Below are 20,209 nucleotides of genomic sequence, written 5' to 3'. Positions count from 1 at the left end.
TTCATAAAAAACTAAATCTGTAAAAATAAATATTTTTTCATAACGTTTGCTAAAATCATTTAAATAATTGAACTGAAAAAACTATTGAAACAGATGTAAAAAAGTACACTTTTTAAAAGATGCCAAAAAGACAATATTTAAGCCCTGGCAGTTTATTGGCCAACCACTGGACAAAAAGAGAAGAGAGATGAGACAGCATGAGATGACAAGATGCAAGAGAAAAGAACAGAAGAGAAGAGATGAGAACATGTGACGTAAGAGATAAAATGAGCCAAGATGACAAAAGGAATAAACAAGGAGAAGAGAAGAGAAGAGAAGAGAAGAGAAGAGAAGAGAAGAGAAGAGAAGAGAAGAGAAGAGAAGAGAAGAGAGAAGAAGAGAAGAGAGAGAGAAGAGAAGATAAGAGAAGAGAAGAGGAAGAGAAGAGAAGAGAAGAGAAGAGAAGAGAAGAGAAGAGAAGAGAAGAGAAGAGAAGAGAAGAGTTTTGATACCAAGTGCCAGATGAAGGATGTCAACAGTGAAGAGACTCAGACTGCATCTATCATGACAGACAGAAAGATGAAAGGATATGTGTGATTGAGAGCAAAGTGAGTCTGAAATGTCTCAAAGTAATGAGTACTGAAGCTGACTGATACATAAAAACACCACAATGACAACAAACGCACTGGAGAAAGAGAAACAGACGGTGCCTCACCTCCATTACTGTGTAATTTGTCATCCTCAAGTTGTTCTTGAAAAAAAAAGCATTTTCATTAATACATATTCAAATGAAATTCAATGCATATTCATTAGATTTTTATACAGTACCTTTCTAAAGTCAATATTACTATTTCAAATTAAAAAATGAACTGAAATGGGTCCCTTATACCAGTTTTGTGGTGTTGTAGAAAAAAATTAACATTTATGTCATTTATTAGATTACGTTTCACATATTTGTCTCTGAACCATCATTAATGTTAACTAGAGACCATGATTATGTCAAACACAAATAGATCTTATATTTAACCCCTCCAAAACCATTAATGTATAAGAGGGGGGAATTAAAATATGAGACAAACACAAAGCTCTTAGTGAACTTTATCTATTAGTGATCCACCTTTTGTTGCAGAAGATGACCGTCATGCATCATGCCCTGTTTTTTACAATCTCTCTAGCTCTCTCTGTTTGTTTTCCTCTTTCAAAAATGATTATGTTGACATAAATACAGAATAAATTGGTTCTGTTTTTCTGTGCATTGCCTTTAAACTCTGCATTACAGCGAATTAATGGAAATCCAGCAGACAGACATTAAACACGTTTAAACTTTAGAATCTATGGGATTCTTTTCAGTTTAACCCTTTAGTAGATTATTTTCTGAATGTATTTTCTTAAGACTGAATTCTGTAGAAAATGTCTTCAGCTCTGGGAGAGCAGGTAGGCTGCTGTGATTTGATTGATGGCACCTTTATATAGAATAGCTGAAAGACAGGATGATGGATGGAAACCCACACAGTGAAATGTGCTACAGAACATCAATTACTTTTCAAACTCGTCTAATAGGTTAATTGTAAAAGTGCTTCAATTTTTCATTCAAGTGAATTGTTTTAATTCCACATCTTATTAAATGATGTACTTCCAAAATGCATGTTAACTTTGAAACTTTTCAGCAATTCCATCATAGAATCACTCTCGAAAAAAGGTACAAAAGCTTTCACTGAGGTGGTACCTTTTCAAAAAGTTACTAATATGGTACTGTATGTTCACTTTAGTTACTTAGATGTACCTTTAAGGTTAGAAAATTTGCATACACGATACGTTATCAGCGCATTTCATTACGCTACTTCATACCGACCAAGAATGGATTATTATTATAATATTATGTGCTTTGTACTGTAATGTTTTCTCACTGTTGAATGAGACATGAGGTAATCTGACAGCACTGCATTCAGCACTATCATCGTGTCGCTGGTTAACCTCTTGTCTGCTTGTGCATGTTCATGTTTTTTGAAGGAGGTGTGGATTTGGAGAATGATTTGCAGGGAGGGTGGGATCTTATGCTTTTAAAGCTAGCTTGCTATTGCTAGACTCTCAAAAATCACCTTCTCTACCTTAAATATTCTGGAAAAATATGATTCTGAGAGAGATTTTAAGAATCGTCTGGACTAAAACTTTTGCTTAAAAACACTTCTTGTTCTTTTTTGTGCAACAGATGGAATCAAAGATTACAATAAAAACACATGAAACATTATCGCAGTACTAAAATGTACATTTTTAAAATTCCACAAAGAGGTCATTTTCAAACAAAGCAGGTCAGCTCAGCGAAAACCATGAAAAACTTAAATCCACTGTGAAACCTGCATGGGGATATCAAGTGAATTCCTTTTGAAATTACTAGATTTTGCCCTAAAAAAATCACTGAATAATGGACAAATATGACTGCACCTTTAGGCTTCAACTTAATTTAGTTCATTTAGTTAAAAATGTGATTATAACTAAATACATGTAAAGCATAAGTCTATCCTTGCAGAATGAGTGTTACTTAAAGACTGGGATTTTTATTTTTATTTTATTTTTTTTAGCACATTTTATTAATAAAGAAGATCAAGCAATATTACAAACTGGACTTGAATGCATGATGCTCATAGGCATCACAGCTCATTGTGTCAGGGAAAACGTGCTAATATTTAAGCCACACTGCAAAACTAAAAATTACAGCTTCACTAAGTCTAAGTTTACAAATAAAACTTTCTGAAAAAATCCATTTCTGTCGAAGATCATTAATCAGTAATTGCTTGGAACCCACAACCCACCGAACTCCACAGATGAACAAACACTATTACAGGACTCTCCCTCTTGTGGTTTCTACCTGGACTGTGGCTCAGTGGTCACAGTTCACTATGCACAAATGATTCCAAGGGCCCTTAACAACCCCCTAACCCCTGTACAAGACACACTCACTCTAGGGGACACACTCCCACTCTTTGAGCATGATGGGAGATAAGTATTTGCCACTCCTAAGGAGGGGTCCAGTGGGCACAGCTGAAGGACACTTCTCAAAGTCCTCTCATGGCCTGGAAGATGTTCAAATGAGCATTTTTAATTACAGAGGAGAGATGACAAACAAGCTACTTTAAGTTTCAAAGTTTCAGGCATGGCCCGCGTTTGACCTGCTGGGAAATGTGTGAAGTTTGAGATGTCAAGTTGCTTACACGATTGAGAAACCAATAACTAACTACTTGGCTAGTTAATAAGTTTATTAATACTTTGCAGAGCCCCGGAGGACATTTCACATTAACTACATCCTTCTCTTTCTTTCAATGTGATTTTTAGGGCCTGACAAACAAACAACAACCCTAAGCAATTATCCTGTATGAATATGAATGATACAAAAAAAACTTTAATTTTGGTGGATACGGATATGCAACTAGTATATTGTGCATCCCTATCTAGTAACACCCTGAAATGAGTGCAAAGATAAAACCGTTTGTTCTTCAAAAAAGCTGTTATATGTACTTTTCTAAACATCCTCATCTCACCACCCCATGGTGGTTTTGTCTATCGTCAATTTTCAACCTCAGGATTCACCTCTGTCTTGCTACAAAAAGGTGAGAATGAATCCATTTGTTGTGCAGTAGATTGTGGCTACAGCTGTCAATAATTCCTCAGTGTATTGTTCTCCTGAAATGATGAATGTATCTTATTAAATCAAGAAACAAATGCCATAGATTTCATTCCTCATAACTAATCTCAACCAAAGAGATGCTTAGCCTCGCAGCCAGTAAGTGTTACATACAGTGGTGGCCAAAATTGTTAGAACACTTGGCATATTTAAGAGGTTTCAGTTGTTTTTGTTGAATTGGCCATTACAATACCCATAAAACAAACTATTGCCGGAACTACCTGCGACGGAAGGAATCTGCTGGAACAAATGGTTCATACCTCAAAGTCCGGACCTCAACCCCATCAAGCAAAATTGGGGCGAGTTGGAAAATAAACTGGACAGATCTATTGTATATTCAAAGGAAAGCCTTTGGCTTGAGTTGCAGAAGGCATGGGATAGCAGTATTGTTGCTTCCTAAGTTCTCAGGAAATACATTGATACTAAGCCAGAGAGATGTTCTGCTGTAATTGCTGCAAAAGGTGGACATGCCAAATATTAAAGTTGAAAGTGAATAAAAACAGTACGAATCACTTCATCTGATATTTGTTGTGCTCAGAGCAACTATCTGCATGTTTCATGAACATTATGGAATTAAATCATGTTTTGGAGACAAAAAAAATGGTCAATATTTTTAGATCTGTCAGGTGTTCGACCACCATTGTACATTCTTCCGGTTTTAATTTCATTGCATTTATGAGTTGCAAATCAACTTTTCTCATGTGTAAAACCTGATGCCAAAATGCAAATTCAGGGAGTTTTGCAAAACATTGCTATGAGTCTGCAAAACTGTTTTGACTGGTACTGTAATTCACACAAAAATTTTAATTTGCTGAAAATGTACTCACCCTCCGCCCATCAAAAATGCAGATGAGTTTGCACTGATCAAGCACCGTTTAGTGTCTAAAACTGTTCTAAACAAATATGTTGGTGGATTTTGATGTGAGAGAACAACAGGGGATGGTTGTTCTTATGTTGTTATTATGGATTATAGGCCCGTATTTCGACCAGAAGTGACAGTTTAACGTTGAAATGTCTTAATTTGTTAATTACAAACATGCAACTTTTTGCTTCACAAAATATTAATTGATGGGCTGGAGGGTTGTGAATTACTTGTGGATTATTATGATGTTTTTATCAGCTGTTAGGACTCTCATTCTGACGGCACCCATTCACTGCAGAGGATCCACTGGTGAGCAAGTGATGTGATCCTAAATTTCTCCAAATCTTTCTCCAAAGAAACAAACTTATCTACATCTTGGATGGGCTGAAGGTGAATTTTTGTCTGAAATATGCCTTTGCTATGAAGTGGATAGGACAGAATGGTGTTTTATGATAATATAAAAAAACTAATGGGATTTTTTTTACTTTTCATCTTGCACCAAGGCAAAATAATTGCCTAGAGAGCTTAAAAAAAAAAAAGCCATCCAATTTGACATTTGATTCAGGCCCGTTACACATACAGTGTGGGATGAGTTGCACGACGGGTCAGAGGTTTGTTCAAATCCCCAGTCCTAACTATGAGCCTTATAACACCAATAATGACATAACATCCAAACTCCAAAACACAAAGAAAGAAAGAGAGTCGACCGATAATGATTTAGCAAATACTAATAAGAACATGTCAACATTTCTGAAATAATGCATTTGCAGTCACAACCATTGCCTAGCAACAGTGCCTTATACAGCTGCTACAAAGGGATGCATGGATACTTATATTAGCATCTCGATTAGCAATGCCATTATCACAAGTCAAAGATACTGTCATTAACCAACTCAAGAAAGGTGTCAAGACAACCTGTCATCCACGCAGTTTGCCTATACATCCCAGCGCTAATCATTTCCCAATGCTATTAATTAGGTTCTGCTCTAATAATAATGCAATATGACTGACTACATGACACAATGACTATGAATATGACTTAGCAGTGATATTTCTGTCAAGACAGGGCTAATTATGAAGGCTCTCAGCCATCCAGAGTGGACAGAATACTGACAGAGAGGAAATGACACATGCATCAGATCAAAAACACAGAAAGAAAAAATTTAAAATTGAAATATTTTGAAATATAGTCTCTCCAACCAAACATGGGACAGGCTTCACTGAGACAATGAAAAAACCCTGTCAGCCTGCAAATCAAGTATCTGATTCCTCTAACCTTTTTACTATGTATTTCTTTGTTTTATGCTCAGTTAAACTATACACAATCATTCAAACGTTTGGGGTGAGCTGTTTGAGGAGCTGTTTTTGTGGGCAACTGAAAACATACATCCCAGTTACACACTAATATGGATGATAAGCATCATTTAGAACGCAGAAGCCTGCAGGGAAGGATTGTGGGTAAACCAAGGACACAATTAGAATCCTAAATGTGACTCAACAGCATGATAACTGACTCAAGAAAGTACATTTGAACCGAATTATACTCTTTGAGGCATTTATCTCAATGAAAAATATGATTACTTTGCTTACTCAACTCGTCAATATCTGAACGCTGCCTTCAAATCAGCTGTGTGGCCATTAGTTGTAATGTAAGTCTCTCCCATTCAATCATAAAATTATGTTTAAATGTCTATGAGATTCTCAAAAGTCACTTCAAGGTCTCTAGATGCACCTGTGAATAAATTTGGGTTTCCTAAGTCTGGGCCAGTGTTGTTTAAAGTTGAGTTTGAAAACGGCACTAGTTATTTATTTAGTGCTTTTGAAAACCACACAGCAGAGGTCTTCATCTAGAGTAAATACATAAAAGTAAACTAATTTGGTACAATATGTATTTGTCCGAGAAATTTTGGCCACTTAGTTTTGGAAATAACATTGTGTGAATGTCAGTGAATGAAATGTTTTTATGCAAATTATGGCAATTTGGACAAACAGCTGCTATTGGTGAACACTCAATGGCATAACTCACTTACTAGCTCAGGTATAATTTTATTTATAATTTTTTTTTTTTACAATGTATAAAGTACCTGTTTAAAGGCTAAAAGGAATCCAATGGGAGGTCAAATTAATTATACACAGTATTATAGACCTGTTCGTCTTTATAAACTGGTAGATATATACAGTAAATGCTGACAAGCTGAACATGAAATTGGTATATACCTTTTTTTTTTTAAAAAAGAAATAGGCTATCAAAAGGTCGGCTGAGATGTGACTTTTCATTTTCGTTACAGTGTATGCCTTTTAAAAGATAAGACAGAAATCCCTCAAACCAGAAAAATGATTTCTGCCCTGTATCTGTAGAGAAAGTTACAGCAGCCAACAGATTCTGTTCTAGAAAGAGTCACGACCCCCAACATTCACAGTGTGGATACAATGATCAAAGGTACGTCTAATAAATAAATGACAGAAAATGTGAATGCAAAATTGCATTTAAATCTTTTTATGTAATTGTATTAGGTTGCAAATCAAGCAGATTATGCGTGATTCCCTTGCGCTGCTTTGTTCTGCCTATAAGAATCCTGTTTAATATGATATTTCATTTCTCTGGAGATCAATAAGGTGTGAGGTCTTAAAATCACAAAAAACACTAATTCAGTTTAGTACCCTCTCGACGGCACCACAACCCCTCACATTCTCTCTCTCCTCATACTGAACTCCTCTTATGAGACCTCTACACTTATCTTCGTACCCTTCAACAGAAGCAGTTTGAAAGATACTGATATGAAGGAGGACAAAACATGCAGGCTAGTGAGGGACAGATGTGAAGAAAACAGATATAACTCACCCAAAATGTTTTTAATGAATTCTGTTGTCATTTACACACTGTTAAAAAAAAACTTTCTTCAATGAAACGCAAAATGAGAAGTTTAAACAAATATCTATACAATGGAAGTGGATGGTCCCCTTCAAAAGCTCTGTAAAAGCATCATAAAAGTATTCAGTATGACTCATGTACTACGCATATTATACAAGTCTTCTGAATCCTTATATATGCTGTGATTTATATTTGTTATTCACTGATAATTTTGCTCCACATCCCAGGTCACCATTCACTTTGATTGGATGAAAAAAAGCAGCTTGGATCTCAGAAGAAACAATGTCCTAAATGTGGGTTTGGAACGACATGAGAGTGAGTAAATGATGACAGAATTCTCATTTTTGGGTGAACTATTCATTTAAATGAATCAGAGTCTGAATAAAGACACTGCAGAGATGAGAACAAGGGGGTAGAGAGACAGACGGAGAACGAAAGTGAGAAAGAAAAAGAAATCAAGATGACGAGAGGTGCCATTTCTAAATTATATGGCACGCTCTTGTGATGGCTGGAATCCCCCATAGTCCTTGTGTAGCACCTTCGCCAGACCCTGAAGGAGCCCATGCTGTGTCTCTACAAGCTACCAGCATCTTAAAGGCCTCTCTAAGCCCGTCTTTAAACAAAGCAATCCATCCTGATCACACTTTCAACAGTGCAACCGGCGGTTAGCGCTGTGTGCCTGAACACTATCACAGCGGGGAATCCACGTTTGTGAAAATTCAGGCACTGCAGGGCAACCACACTAACGCTGCTCAAAGCAAATACAGAGTCATAGGAGGAAAGAAAGGACAGATGTGAGGGTACCGTGGATTTGGTGAAAAGATTCCATGACAACAAACTGCATTATGTGTTAGCACTTCAAAAAAACGTGCACAATTTGAACAGATGGAGAAAAGGCTGTAAACAAACACTCAAATATAAGTGTATTTAAATAAAGCACAACAATGCTTGTGTAAAGTTGTATGCGTGATATCATTCACCTGCTAAAGAACATGCCAGAACAGCTGCCCTTTATTTTCTCGCAATCATTACTATAACGTTTATGCAATGTACTACCAGACTGAAAGAACTTTGCTGCCCTCTGTTGGCCAACACAGGCGATTTTTTGAGTTTCCCAGAAGGACTCAGAATACAAAATACAAAGAATCCAAAACAAAAAAAAATCCACTTTTAATAGAAAATGTAAGACCAAATGATAATAAATTCAAATAATAACTGTAAAAATGCACTATATATATATATATATATATATATATATCTATATATATATATATATATATATATATATATATATATATATATATATATATTGCATCATCTATGCACAAATTGATCTGATGATTTTGGAACTGACTAATGTATGAAAATGTATATTATCTACCAATGCCCCAAATATGGGTTATTTTATGGGTTGTCTCGTTAGTATCAATTAAATCATTAATCATATACAACATTAAATTTGTTAAACATTAACTTCCATGCGTGCAGAAAGCTGTGCAAATGCATCTGATATGATAATGCTCTGGATGATGCACTTTACAGATCTATGGATCAATTAAAGACAAAATAATTACCACAAAAGATATTATTCTTCCAATGCCAGTAATTTCAAAATGGCCAAATATGGGTTTCTTATTAATCTGGCTCATAAGTATCAATTAAATCATTAATCATATCCAAAGCTAAATTTGTTAAACATTAACTTCTATGCATGCAGAAAGCTGTGCATATGCATCTGATATGATAATGCTCTGGGTGTCACACTTTATAGATTTATGGATTAATTAAGGACAAAATGATTAGCACAAAAGTCCATAAAGCAGGATGTTCTGGTCCTTTAATGATCAGTCATCAAGCTCTAACTTCATCACACACTAGTGAGGATTTAAATTGGACTGAGATTTGAACATCTGCAGAAAGACTCCTTCAATCAAATCTTTTTCAGAGCAGGAACAATCAGCTCCAGCTGTGAAGGTAGAGGACAAACACTGCAGGAGGATCTAGTTGTTCATTTTAAGCGTGATGTTACCTAACACTGTTATCAAACTGTGCTGTATTTCAGAGCGTGATACAATGCTGCCCTCCAGTGGTGGAAACACACACAACGAACAAGCTCTGAGGTATCAAACTGCATGTATAAACACAGCCCTGAAGCTCATTGCAATGAAAACATCTGGAGAAAAGCCTCATTTAATTAAAACCTTTTGATTAAATGAATTTATGAATTAGTGATTCACTTAAGTCTCACTTAATTATGTCAGTTAATTAGTTAATCTTATTTTCTTATTCCAAGCATAAAACCTTCTGCCTAAATTCAGATTAAATTCAACATTCATGTTACAATTACTAATACATTTAAAAACTTAAGCCTCATGGGGTGACATACAATTCAATTAGTAAAACATTTCTGTGGAACTTACACATATTTTCACATAAACTAATGTTTTTATTCAGTACAGATTCATTACACTGATCAAAAGTGACAGTAAAGACATAAATAAAATATGCTGCACAGCTAAGAAAATAAAGATTTGCCATCACAGGAACAAAATTAATTTGAAAATATATTAAATCTAAAAAATGGTATTTTAAGTAGTAATAATATTTCACAATATTATTGTTCTTACTGTATTTTTAATCAAATAAATGCATATTAATAAATTATTGATTTTAACTGATCATGGCTCATTCAATCATTACTAGAGTTGGAACTTTATGTACAACTTATAATAGTGGGACATACTGTAAAAAAATTAAAAAATAAAAAATAAATAAAAAAACAGGGTTTTGTTTGATATTTTGAAATTAAAAAGTTTAACGTACTATGCAGACCACCTCAAATGCACAAAGCTCCCTCCCCATTGCACAATCTGTTATTAATAAACTAAAATACAAAATAAAGCCTTCACACACACTATTATTTCACTAAATGCATCATATTAAGTTAAATAAAATGCATTATATGACAGTGAGTGAATAATGAAACAATAATGAAACTCAGCGTTGTGTTGCCCTCTACTGGACGATATCTGATAGAGCTTTACTTTCACATCAGAACATAACCATGTGACCAAAATATATGGATACCTCTAATTAACTATTCCAGTAATTTTAGTAAAAACAAATCTAAATGCTACACCATATAATGATATTTTAAAGAATTCTATGTTTTGGTTCTTTGCTGTACTTTTTGCCAGAATGTGTAGATATTCAGACACACAGATACATACAGTAGATAGATAAACAGATAGACAGACAGACAGGCAGACAGCATTTGTCTTATATTGTTACTGTCAGTTATTCAGGGCTATAAGAAGGCTTACAGAACAGTTAGGTGATATTTTTAGCTGCATCCTGTGAACTCACCTGATTTGTGGGCTGATCGTAGACATGTGAGCGAGGCATTGAGCCGAGCACATTCTTCATCACTCGCTCCAAACTTCTGCAGCGCCTCACACACCTGCTCATCCGACATCTCCAACAGAGCCTCCAGAGTCAGCTCACCTGGAGAGATCTCCTACAATAAAGAGTAAAGTCTGAGAGATGTGCGAGCTGACCTAGACTGAAAAACCATTTGAGAAATCACTTGGATGTCATTCACATGTGCCCCAAGAGATTTTAGAGCCAAGTGGATTTTGAATACAACTTCCAAAAAAGTATCAATAGTTTAAATAGTTCATGTCAGTAATAAGTAAAAAAAAAAAAAAAAAACTCTTTAAGAAATTAATACTTTTATTCAGCAAGAATGCATTAAAATGATCAAAAGTGACATTTAAGACATAATATGACAAAATATTTATATTTCAGCTTTCAACTTTTTATTATTCATCACAACTGTTGTCAACATTTATAAGCGTAAATAATTCTGAAGGATCATGTGACACTGAGGACTGGAGAAACGGCTGCTACATTTTAAAATATATTAAGCTAAAAACTTTTTTTTAATAATAATATTTTACAATATTACTGTTTATTTTATTATTTTATAATATATTTTATTTTATTTTATTTATTATAGCTATTTTATATAGTTGCTTTTTTATTTTTATATTATGGTAAATTCTGAGTGAAATTGCACAAAAAAAATATTTGAAAAAATCTGACAGAAAAAAAATGTTCAAGTTAAAAATGACCAATAAATTATTCATTTAAAATATATATAATGTTAAACAAAATTATCTTTTGAGTCAAGATAAACAGTCCTATTTTTATATAGTGTAAGTATGACTTGATCTGAACAAAGAAATCTTTTGAAATAGTACCTCTTTTTAAATAAATGTAATTAATTGACAGGATTTATAAAACTGATATATAGAATATATGAAAATGTTAATTTAAAACTTGAAACAGACTGATGACAAAAGACATGAGACTTAACTTGGACTCATAAACATGTCAGCAACACAGACAATTTCTAATGCTGTTATCCACAATAAATTACAATAAACATGCAGTATAACAGGGACTTATTTGAGCAATAAACTTATTACAGCAAATGCTTTGCTCATTGGTGACAGATTCAAAACTACAACCTTCAGTTACCATGCAAGATGCCAAACAATGCCAAACAATTAAATTAAAATTCAAAATGTAATCTTTTTAGTTTTTATTCTAAAACATACAAATTTACTCTTTAGTACAGTCCCTGTCCACTTTCATTTTTCTAAAATGTCTTTATTTAAGAGTTCTAAACCATGAACTAAACCAGCAGGCTATAAGGTGAATCACAATATTACAAACTTTGATTTGTAACACAAAGTATTTGAAAATCAGACAAAAAGGCAAAGGTACAAGACTCTGTACTTAACGGCCCTAATGAAGAAAAGAACTACTATTCCATGAAGCACTGCAAATGACATAAATTAAATAAACAAAGGATAAATAGAAAAATATTAGTTTAAAAATTATAATTGTATATAGAAATACAAACTAGTTAAAAAATGTGGGCTGATGGTTTCAGCAAAAGCATATAACATTAGTTAATTCCTCTATGGCTATAATTAATATAGTTTTTATTTCAGGAGTGTTATGCTCTATATAGCTGCAATACCTTCTCCACATCAGCAGGGGGTTTCAGCACATCGGACAGCGCCAACACTTCAGCACAGAGGACAGCGACACAGGAGGAAAAACCTCAAGGCCTTCAGCGAATCTACTGTTCTAGACTGTATGTTTACAACCTTTTATGCCATCAGACGGGAAATATTTCCAGATGCACTACATGGGGAGGCTCAGAAGCAGCTACTTCCCACAAAACATCCTGATCCTACATTAGGATGCTCTCACTAGCCAACCATAAACCAGTCACGCATTTGCATATAATTGCACATCTCTCCACACACTCACTTAAATCTGGATTTCGCATCACTGTTCACTTTACTGTAGAACTGTACAACCTGTTTTCTGTCTTTATTTTCTTTGCATAGACATAGCTTGTAAAACATTTCACTGACATCCTATCTGAGCATGTATAGGACTAAATTCTGAAATGTGTGTAATTTGTCAGCTTTCATACTGTTCCTGTTTTCTGATCATTTCCTTTTACTAATTTCAGCTTGAAATCAAGCATATGGCGTAATTAAATCAAAACTTAGTTTCGTTAGGGTTAGGGTCAGCAAAAAATATTATAAATATAATATATTAAATGTAGTTGTTTTTAGTAGTAAAGCGGATTTAGTGACATTTTCTTATTTAATAATTTCACTCATAGTAACTCACTTTTCTTTTCTCTGCTAGACTGTTATGATTTGATTGGCAAATATTGCTTATGCCAGAAATTATTGTTCTTACAGTATATAAAATCATCACTTTAAATCATACATTACTGTGCACTTCCAAAAGTTAGAAACCAACTGGCTTTATTTACTTGCCATATTTAAATGCATTTGGAACTTATTAATTCTGGACCTTGATAACAGATAATATAGAAATGAAAGTCGATGATTGACTGGATGAACCAAAAACTTTCATTGTCCAAAGACATGATCTGAGACCAGCGTTATTTTAGCATCACTGGCATACTATTATAATTTTTGATATTTTAATTTTTTTATATTTTATTTCCGTTAATGTTTATTTTTATTTCAAGAACTGTGTAGTATTAGTTTTTGTTTTTATATTTTCTGTTTTCATTTTAATTTGACAGTTTTTGTATTTGTATTTTTATTTATTTCTTTTTTTAGGTTTTAGTTTTTAAGTTTATTTAATTTATTTTAGTAATTAATATTTTACGCTTTTAATATTTTATTTTGGTTAATGTTTATTTCAAGTAATGATTTTTTTAAAGGTTTTAGTTTTAGTTAACGTTAACCCTGTTTGAGACAAAAATAAAATTCTACAGATTTCATTATTAATGTCAGTCACAAGGCTAATTAAATATAACAAATTAAACAAATACTAACCCTAACCTACACACCAACTTTAGTAGAGCATTGGTAGCACATCTTGATATACAGCATTACTGTTTGTCACAAACAAATCCATACATGATATTTCTGAATCCATGAACTTTTCTTGACAGGTGACTGTGTGATGAAGTTGGCCAATGAAATCATCTGTGGGGCAGGGTTTGTGTATGACTGGTTTAGAACACAATACACAGGACTGCACATACCTCAATAACCTCCTTCCTCATGTTAACAATGCGGAACCAGTGTCCCAGCCGAGGGAATCCATCCAACTCCACATTCTGCTCCTGTAAGGACACTTTACGCTTGTAAGAGAGCTGCCGACTAAAATACTTCACCAGTTTACCCTGAAAAAAAAAAAAAGAAAGAAAGAACTTTATATAGCACTCATTCAACAATAAGATATTTCAACATTTTTAATATGTAAATATTAGTTGAACAATTTACATTAGTCACATATGCAGATCTGTAAGCAAACTCTAAATGCAATGCTTGGCATTTTTATCTGTCCTTCACGCCATTCAATATTTCATGATCTCTTTGAACTGTTTCTCAGCATGTTGGAAAAACATGAATATTCTAAACTGGACAAGTTTCCCAAGACAGTGATGTCACTGCAGCCTTTGTGCAGGGAAATAAGGAGGAATATGAATGCAACATTTAAAGCTTCACCACATTTTTAAAACAATTTCAGAAAATTTTCTTATCCACATCTTTGTCTCTCATGTACTCTATTTATGGTTTTAAAGACTTTAATATTAAACTATTCACACAACTATTTGGGAGGAAAAAAAGCATAAAGCATAGATTTTTAAGCATAGATTTTTACATCAACTAAATATTGCAACAACAAAAAAAAATACTTTTTGGTGTTTATTGTCATAATATACTACTTTTTTTTAAGATGAAGCAAAAAGCAGCAGATGAGTTATATTAATGCATTTTTAGCTCAAATAGGTCAATTACTGGAAAAAAGGTTTTGTGGTTCAGCTCCATTCCCAGCATGCAACAGGGCATAAATAATTAATATGGTTGCATTGTTTGACCATATACCAGTTTTATTTACACAGTTGTTGGGGGTTTTGTTGTCACATTTAGAAATATTACACATTTTAAGCTATTTCACAAGTAGCTTTGTGATGAATATTCATGTAAATATAGAATATTCATTTCTTGTATAGGCAAAAAATGAGATCAAGCACATCATTTGCAAAAATTACATGCAATAAAAACTTGTTGTTAATTTTTCTGCATTAACTCAAAACATTACATTTACTTACTCTGTAAATTGAGTAACTGAACTTAAAAAGCCATATTAATGGTTTCCCTGAGTTGTATAAACACTTTTTTAACAACAAAAGGCACAACATGGATCTTTTGCATCCTTATGGATTGTCCACAAGTGAGCCTGCGTTATACAGTACATGAGGAATATCACACACTGGATGCCATCAAGATAAATGTTGACCTTTGAAGCTGACGAGTAAATAATAATTGGCTATTTAATCATTTGAGCCTTATCAGTTTATTGAATACTGTCCATCTACATCTGAAGTCTGTTCAGTTTCATTTGTGTTGAGTTAATCTCCCATGGCAACACTGTTTGCTGAATGTTACTGTATGAAAACAAAACATTGTGTGTCGGTTCCAGCTGAAATAATCAAAGATTAAAGCCTAGAGATGTTTCTTCTAATGTAAATTTTTACTCAGAGTTCTCAATTCACTTCTTGAACTAAATACCCTTTTTGAACTGAAATGTACTGACCCAAATCCATGACACACTCTCTTGTTATTTTAGAACGGCTGCAGGTATATTTCGAACAGAACAAATTAATTCTTTAACCCAAGAAATCCCAAACTTTTTGTCAGCTGAACCCTTTTGACCTAATATTAACAAGTAACTCCTTAAATATTGCAATAATTTAACACCACATTTGGCATTTTAACAGTTAATTGTCACACGACATGTAGGTAAACAAATAAAATCATTTATTTGTATTTTTATTTAATCAGTCATTTTAATAATACGTGTTTATGATTCAATAAGACAATTTGTATGAATTTTTATTTATTTATTTATTTTAGACATCTGATCACTATGAAAGCCTTGAAATGAAAAAAAGATAATTGTAGCATTTTATCTCACAGTTCAGACTTATTTTACTCTCAAAAAATGTAAGAAAGAAAAAACATAGAAACATAGAACTGCAAGATGTAAACTTCCTATTCTAAGTGGGGGAATCTGAATTACGAGATATAAACTCAGAATTCTGACTTTTTTCTCACAATTCTGAGTGTACATTTAACAATTCTATTTTTCTCTGAATTCTGAGTCTGCATCTTGCAACTCTGTGTTTTTTTCCACGACAGAATAAAACATTAAAAAGGTAACTGTGACTTTTATCTTACACTTCTGATTTTATTACAACTGTGACATAAAAGTTGCAGCTTCCTTTGTTTTTTTATTCTGTGGCAGTTATGGGTCCACTTTAGTAGATTCTATGTTGTTTCTAATGTAATTTAAGCCAATGGCAATTTATAAGCAAAGTATATGCTTGTTATGAATATTATGAATTTACAAAACAACGTAAATTGTAATCCTTGATTAGAAAATACTACATATTCTATCAGTACCTGATGTATTTGAAGTGCATGGTTTGTCTAGACCACAGAAAATGCCCTGTTGCAATATACTTTAAACCTTGAATGAATTTTTATTATTTTTGGTAAAAGCTCATATACTGTATTTAAAGAGGGTTTATTGCTGGTACCAAATGCCATTACGTTTTGAGCATCACTGCTGCATGTAAATTGAGGATGGTAATGCACATCCATCAACAGATAAACAAGCAAGAACCCCCTGATAATATCTAATGTTTGTAATTATTATTCCATCAACATGAACAAACAAAGTGCTTCATTGTGACATACTGACACTAGTGACGGCTGCAGTCGACAGCCAATGGAAAATGGGTTTCCCCACATCAAGATAACAAAGTGCAAAAATACTAGAGAGCTTCTGAAAAGCAGTCAAAATGAATGCAAAGGCACATAATCAGGATCAAAAGTATAATCTTACAAAAAACACAGATATAATCACAAAATAAAGTAACAGTCTAATGTAAAACAAAATCTGAAGCCTAAACATGCTGAAAGACAGAGGAAAAGAAGTCAACCAGCTGACTGCTGGGAGGAAATTTGTGTCTAAAATTCCCCACCCATTCAAACAGGTGAGACCAGGTGGGACGTTTTCTCAAGGGCTAAATCTCAGTAAGGTTTTACAAGCCCAATTGCACAAGTGTGTTTAGTTATGTTAAAGGTTTTAAACATCTAGTTCAGAACTGGTGTTTTAAATGTTGTTATCTTGAACAATTCATTAATTACAGTAGGCCTATCTCTCAAAACAAGCCAAAACAATAGTCTGATAATTGTTCTGTTAGCCTACCTTTTTGCTGCATAATTGTTTTATGGTGTACATTTTGCTGAAAAGCCGATAAAATAGAGAATAACCGATAGTCTGATTCCTGAATGAATGACTCTTGTGAGTCGGTTCTTTTCAGTAAATCAAAAACATACAGCGCAAGTAAAAGTAATTTGATTAATGAGCAAATTACTCATACGAATCAGTTCTGATTTAAATAAATGTAGTGAGATCAGTGTATAGTCCATCAAACAAATGACTTTTATGAGACAATTATTTTTAGTAAAAGAAACACTTTTGAATAGCTAAACAGTTTCTGAATGAATCTGACTCACTTGAACAGCAAGTGAGTACTTTCGTTTCGTCCGGTTACCTGTTTTGTTGTAAGGCTCATGAGACATAAATCAGCTGCCTACTAACACATCATTCATGTCAATAAATATTAAGAGTATTAGTTTGATTTTATTTATTTTTGTTCTTTTTTCAATCAGTGTTATTTTATTATTAGTGTTATTTTATTTCACTTATGCTTATGCACTTATGCACATAGAGATTTTTATAAATTTTTGTAGAATTTCGATGCTGAGATCTGTTCTCTTTAAAACTGAAATGATCTCATCATTTGGCAACAAGCTGTTCAAGCCAAGCAACATGAGCTGTTAAATGAAAGAAAAGTAGCTCGAATCGAATCCATAATGAAATCGGAATCATTAAGAATAATCGGGAAAGGAATCGAATCCCATCCTCAAGTTTGACACACATTACATAAAGTGTGTGTGTGTGGGGGGGGAGGGGCAGTAAAAAACGTTAAAACCAAATTCGTTTCCCGTTCTCACACAAGTCTAAATTTTAAAAAGCATCACATCGGCCACCCTGATCTAGCTATCGGGTCTTTGAAAACCCCATATCTGGCCGACCACTACAGCAGCCTACTACAAAAACTGACTTCATATCAAAAGAAAATATTTGGGACAGCACCTCTGGTTACATAACACAATTTAAAATGATCTCACGTTTATATTGTAAGAACGACCGTTTTTATGAAGAGGATGATTAAAAAACGAGGATATAAATTAATGTCAACAATAGGCCCCTTTCGGTGTCCATGTTAGCAGCGCGAACGCACGAGCCACCTTCTTCACCACCTGCAGAATGCGCACTGCAGCGCCAGCTTCTTCATTTATTACGCCAATACAGTCTATCACAGAGACGCAACTTTAACTGGAAACACATTCAAAGATGCAAAATGGTTTAATGTGCATGCACGCGCACAAGCATCCACTCTCGTGACATTTGTAGAAATGCTGGGGTGCAACATTTACATTTGGGCTCAGACAAATGGATGCTCGCTTACCTCCAGCGTTCGGATTTCTTTTTGTGTCAAGTCGTTGGATGTGGCACATTTGGTCCTCAGACCTTCCAAGCTGGAGATACTAATGTCTATCATGTTTTGCACCAGTTCGCACTGCTGCAAGGCTTTTTGCAAACTCAGATGATGCTCGTCGCTTTTTGTCATATTCTCCTCGTCCATAATTTGGGAGCAGTGGTCCGTCTCTTAAGTGCAGGCTACTTTTTTCGCTCAATCAGATTAGACAACACTTGGATAGTGCGTTCGTGAAAGCACTAATAATGGTGTGTGTGTGTGTGTGTGTGTGTGTGTGTGCGATCATGAAAAACTAGACTCTACGTGTAAGGCGATTCCATTGTTGATATTCTGATATCCTGACGGTCTTGTCATCAGGGTTGCACAGTTTATGTTTGATGCTCCGGCTTGACTCTACCATAATACACAGAAATTGAAGGATGGAAGGAAGGAAGGAAAAAATACAAATCAGATCCTCGCTGCGGTCGCATCAGCTAGATCCATTACGCGCGTGTGAAATGCAACACAAATTCAGATATCTTTGTTATAGATGAAAAAGGAGAACGTTAGGTGTTATTTCTTAACGATAACGTCTGATTTGACTGCACGTATTCCCCTTCTGGACCATCATCAGCTGCATCCCGGCGCTCTCCCATCACACCGACATGTTCGCGTCAATCAAATTCACAGCAACAGCATCAGCATCGCATCGCCGACACAAGCAGGGGAGAGAGTTCTCGCGAGATAAGCATCAATGCAGTGAGCTCACTGTTTGAACTCGTAGAACCTTTTTAATCACCAAGATGGTCTAACATGGTTTGCTGGTTTTATTTGGTTTGCACTGGTCTAACAGCAACATACAATCTAGTAGACCAGCCAAAACCAGCAAATCAGCTCAGGCTGGGTGAAGAAGGTTTTTTTTTTTTTTTGTTTGTTTTTTTTTTTTTGTAGTTTTGTTTAGCAAGAAAATTTACTTGGGTTTGCATATGTGTGTGTGTGCCATTTAACAATTAATAAACAATTAAGCCATTTAACAATTAATAAATAATCATTAATTATTATTATTATTATTATTATTATTATAAATAAATAATTAAACCATTAACATTTTTTCTTAAGATGGTTGAAAAAACTTATTTTAAAAAAAAGGTTTAAATTTTTTTTAACAACTTATTGAAACAAAGATGTGCAAGGAATCAGGTTGTAATCCTGGAGTAAATCGTGAGAGGAATTAATCAGATGTACATATTATAATGAACAAAACTGACTTTGTGGCATTCATTTGTGCTGTGGTAAATGGTACTTCACAAGTGGAAAGGAAATCGGACAAGATAACGATCATCGTAGGATGTGCTAACAAATTTTTCAAGTTAACAAGAGTTATACAGCAGAGGAGGTCCATGGGATTTTGAAAGCAATGGAAGGAACTGCTGCTTTGGAAATGACTCAGAGTAATAATACATAGTTGTATAATGTCTTTCCTACTACTATGGAATGACAGGAGCTTAATAGCAAATGGGCAAGAATTTAAAAAACATATCACAGAAATGGAAAAGGTACCAGACATCATTTGTATTCAGGATAGTTCCTTGAATTTTAAGATCAGTGAATGTGTTGTAGAGAGGA

The 20,209-nt window shown here is 34.1% G+C and overlaps 1 protein-coding gene across 1 annotated transcript in view; it reads right to left on the bottom strand.

The window, feature by feature from the left end:
* LOC109079136 (kinase suppressor of Ras 2) overlaps nucleotides 1–19,327 on the bottom strand; it is a 79,113-nt gene extending 59,786 nt beyond the window's left edge. Inside the window, exons 1-4 of the mRNA XM_042723447.1 lie at nucleotides 18,575–19,327; nucleotides 14,006–14,146; nucleotides 10,759–10,909; nucleotides 695–730 (exon numbers count right to left, since the gene is read on the bottom strand). Coding sequence (XP_042579381.1) covers nucleotides 695–730; nucleotides 10,759–10,909; nucleotides 14,006–14,146; nucleotides 18,575–18,751 — 505 coding nt within the window. The 5' untranslated portion in view covers nucleotides 18,752–19,327. The remainder of the gene's footprint in view (nucleotides 1–694; nucleotides 731–10,758; nucleotides 10,910–14,005; nucleotides 14,147–18,574) is intronic.
* Between the last annotated feature and the right edge of the window lie 882 nt (nucleotides 19,328–20,209).

Source organism: Cyprinus carpio, chromosome B5, assembly GCF_018340385.1.
Source record: "Cyprinus carpio isolate SPL01 chromosome B5, ASM1834038v1, whole genome shotgun sequence".
Lineage (NCBI taxonomy): Eukaryota > Metazoa > Chordata > Actinopteri > Cypriniformes > Cyprinidae > Cyprinus > Cyprinus carpio.
This window is presented reverse-complemented; position numbering and strand designations above follow the sequence as displayed.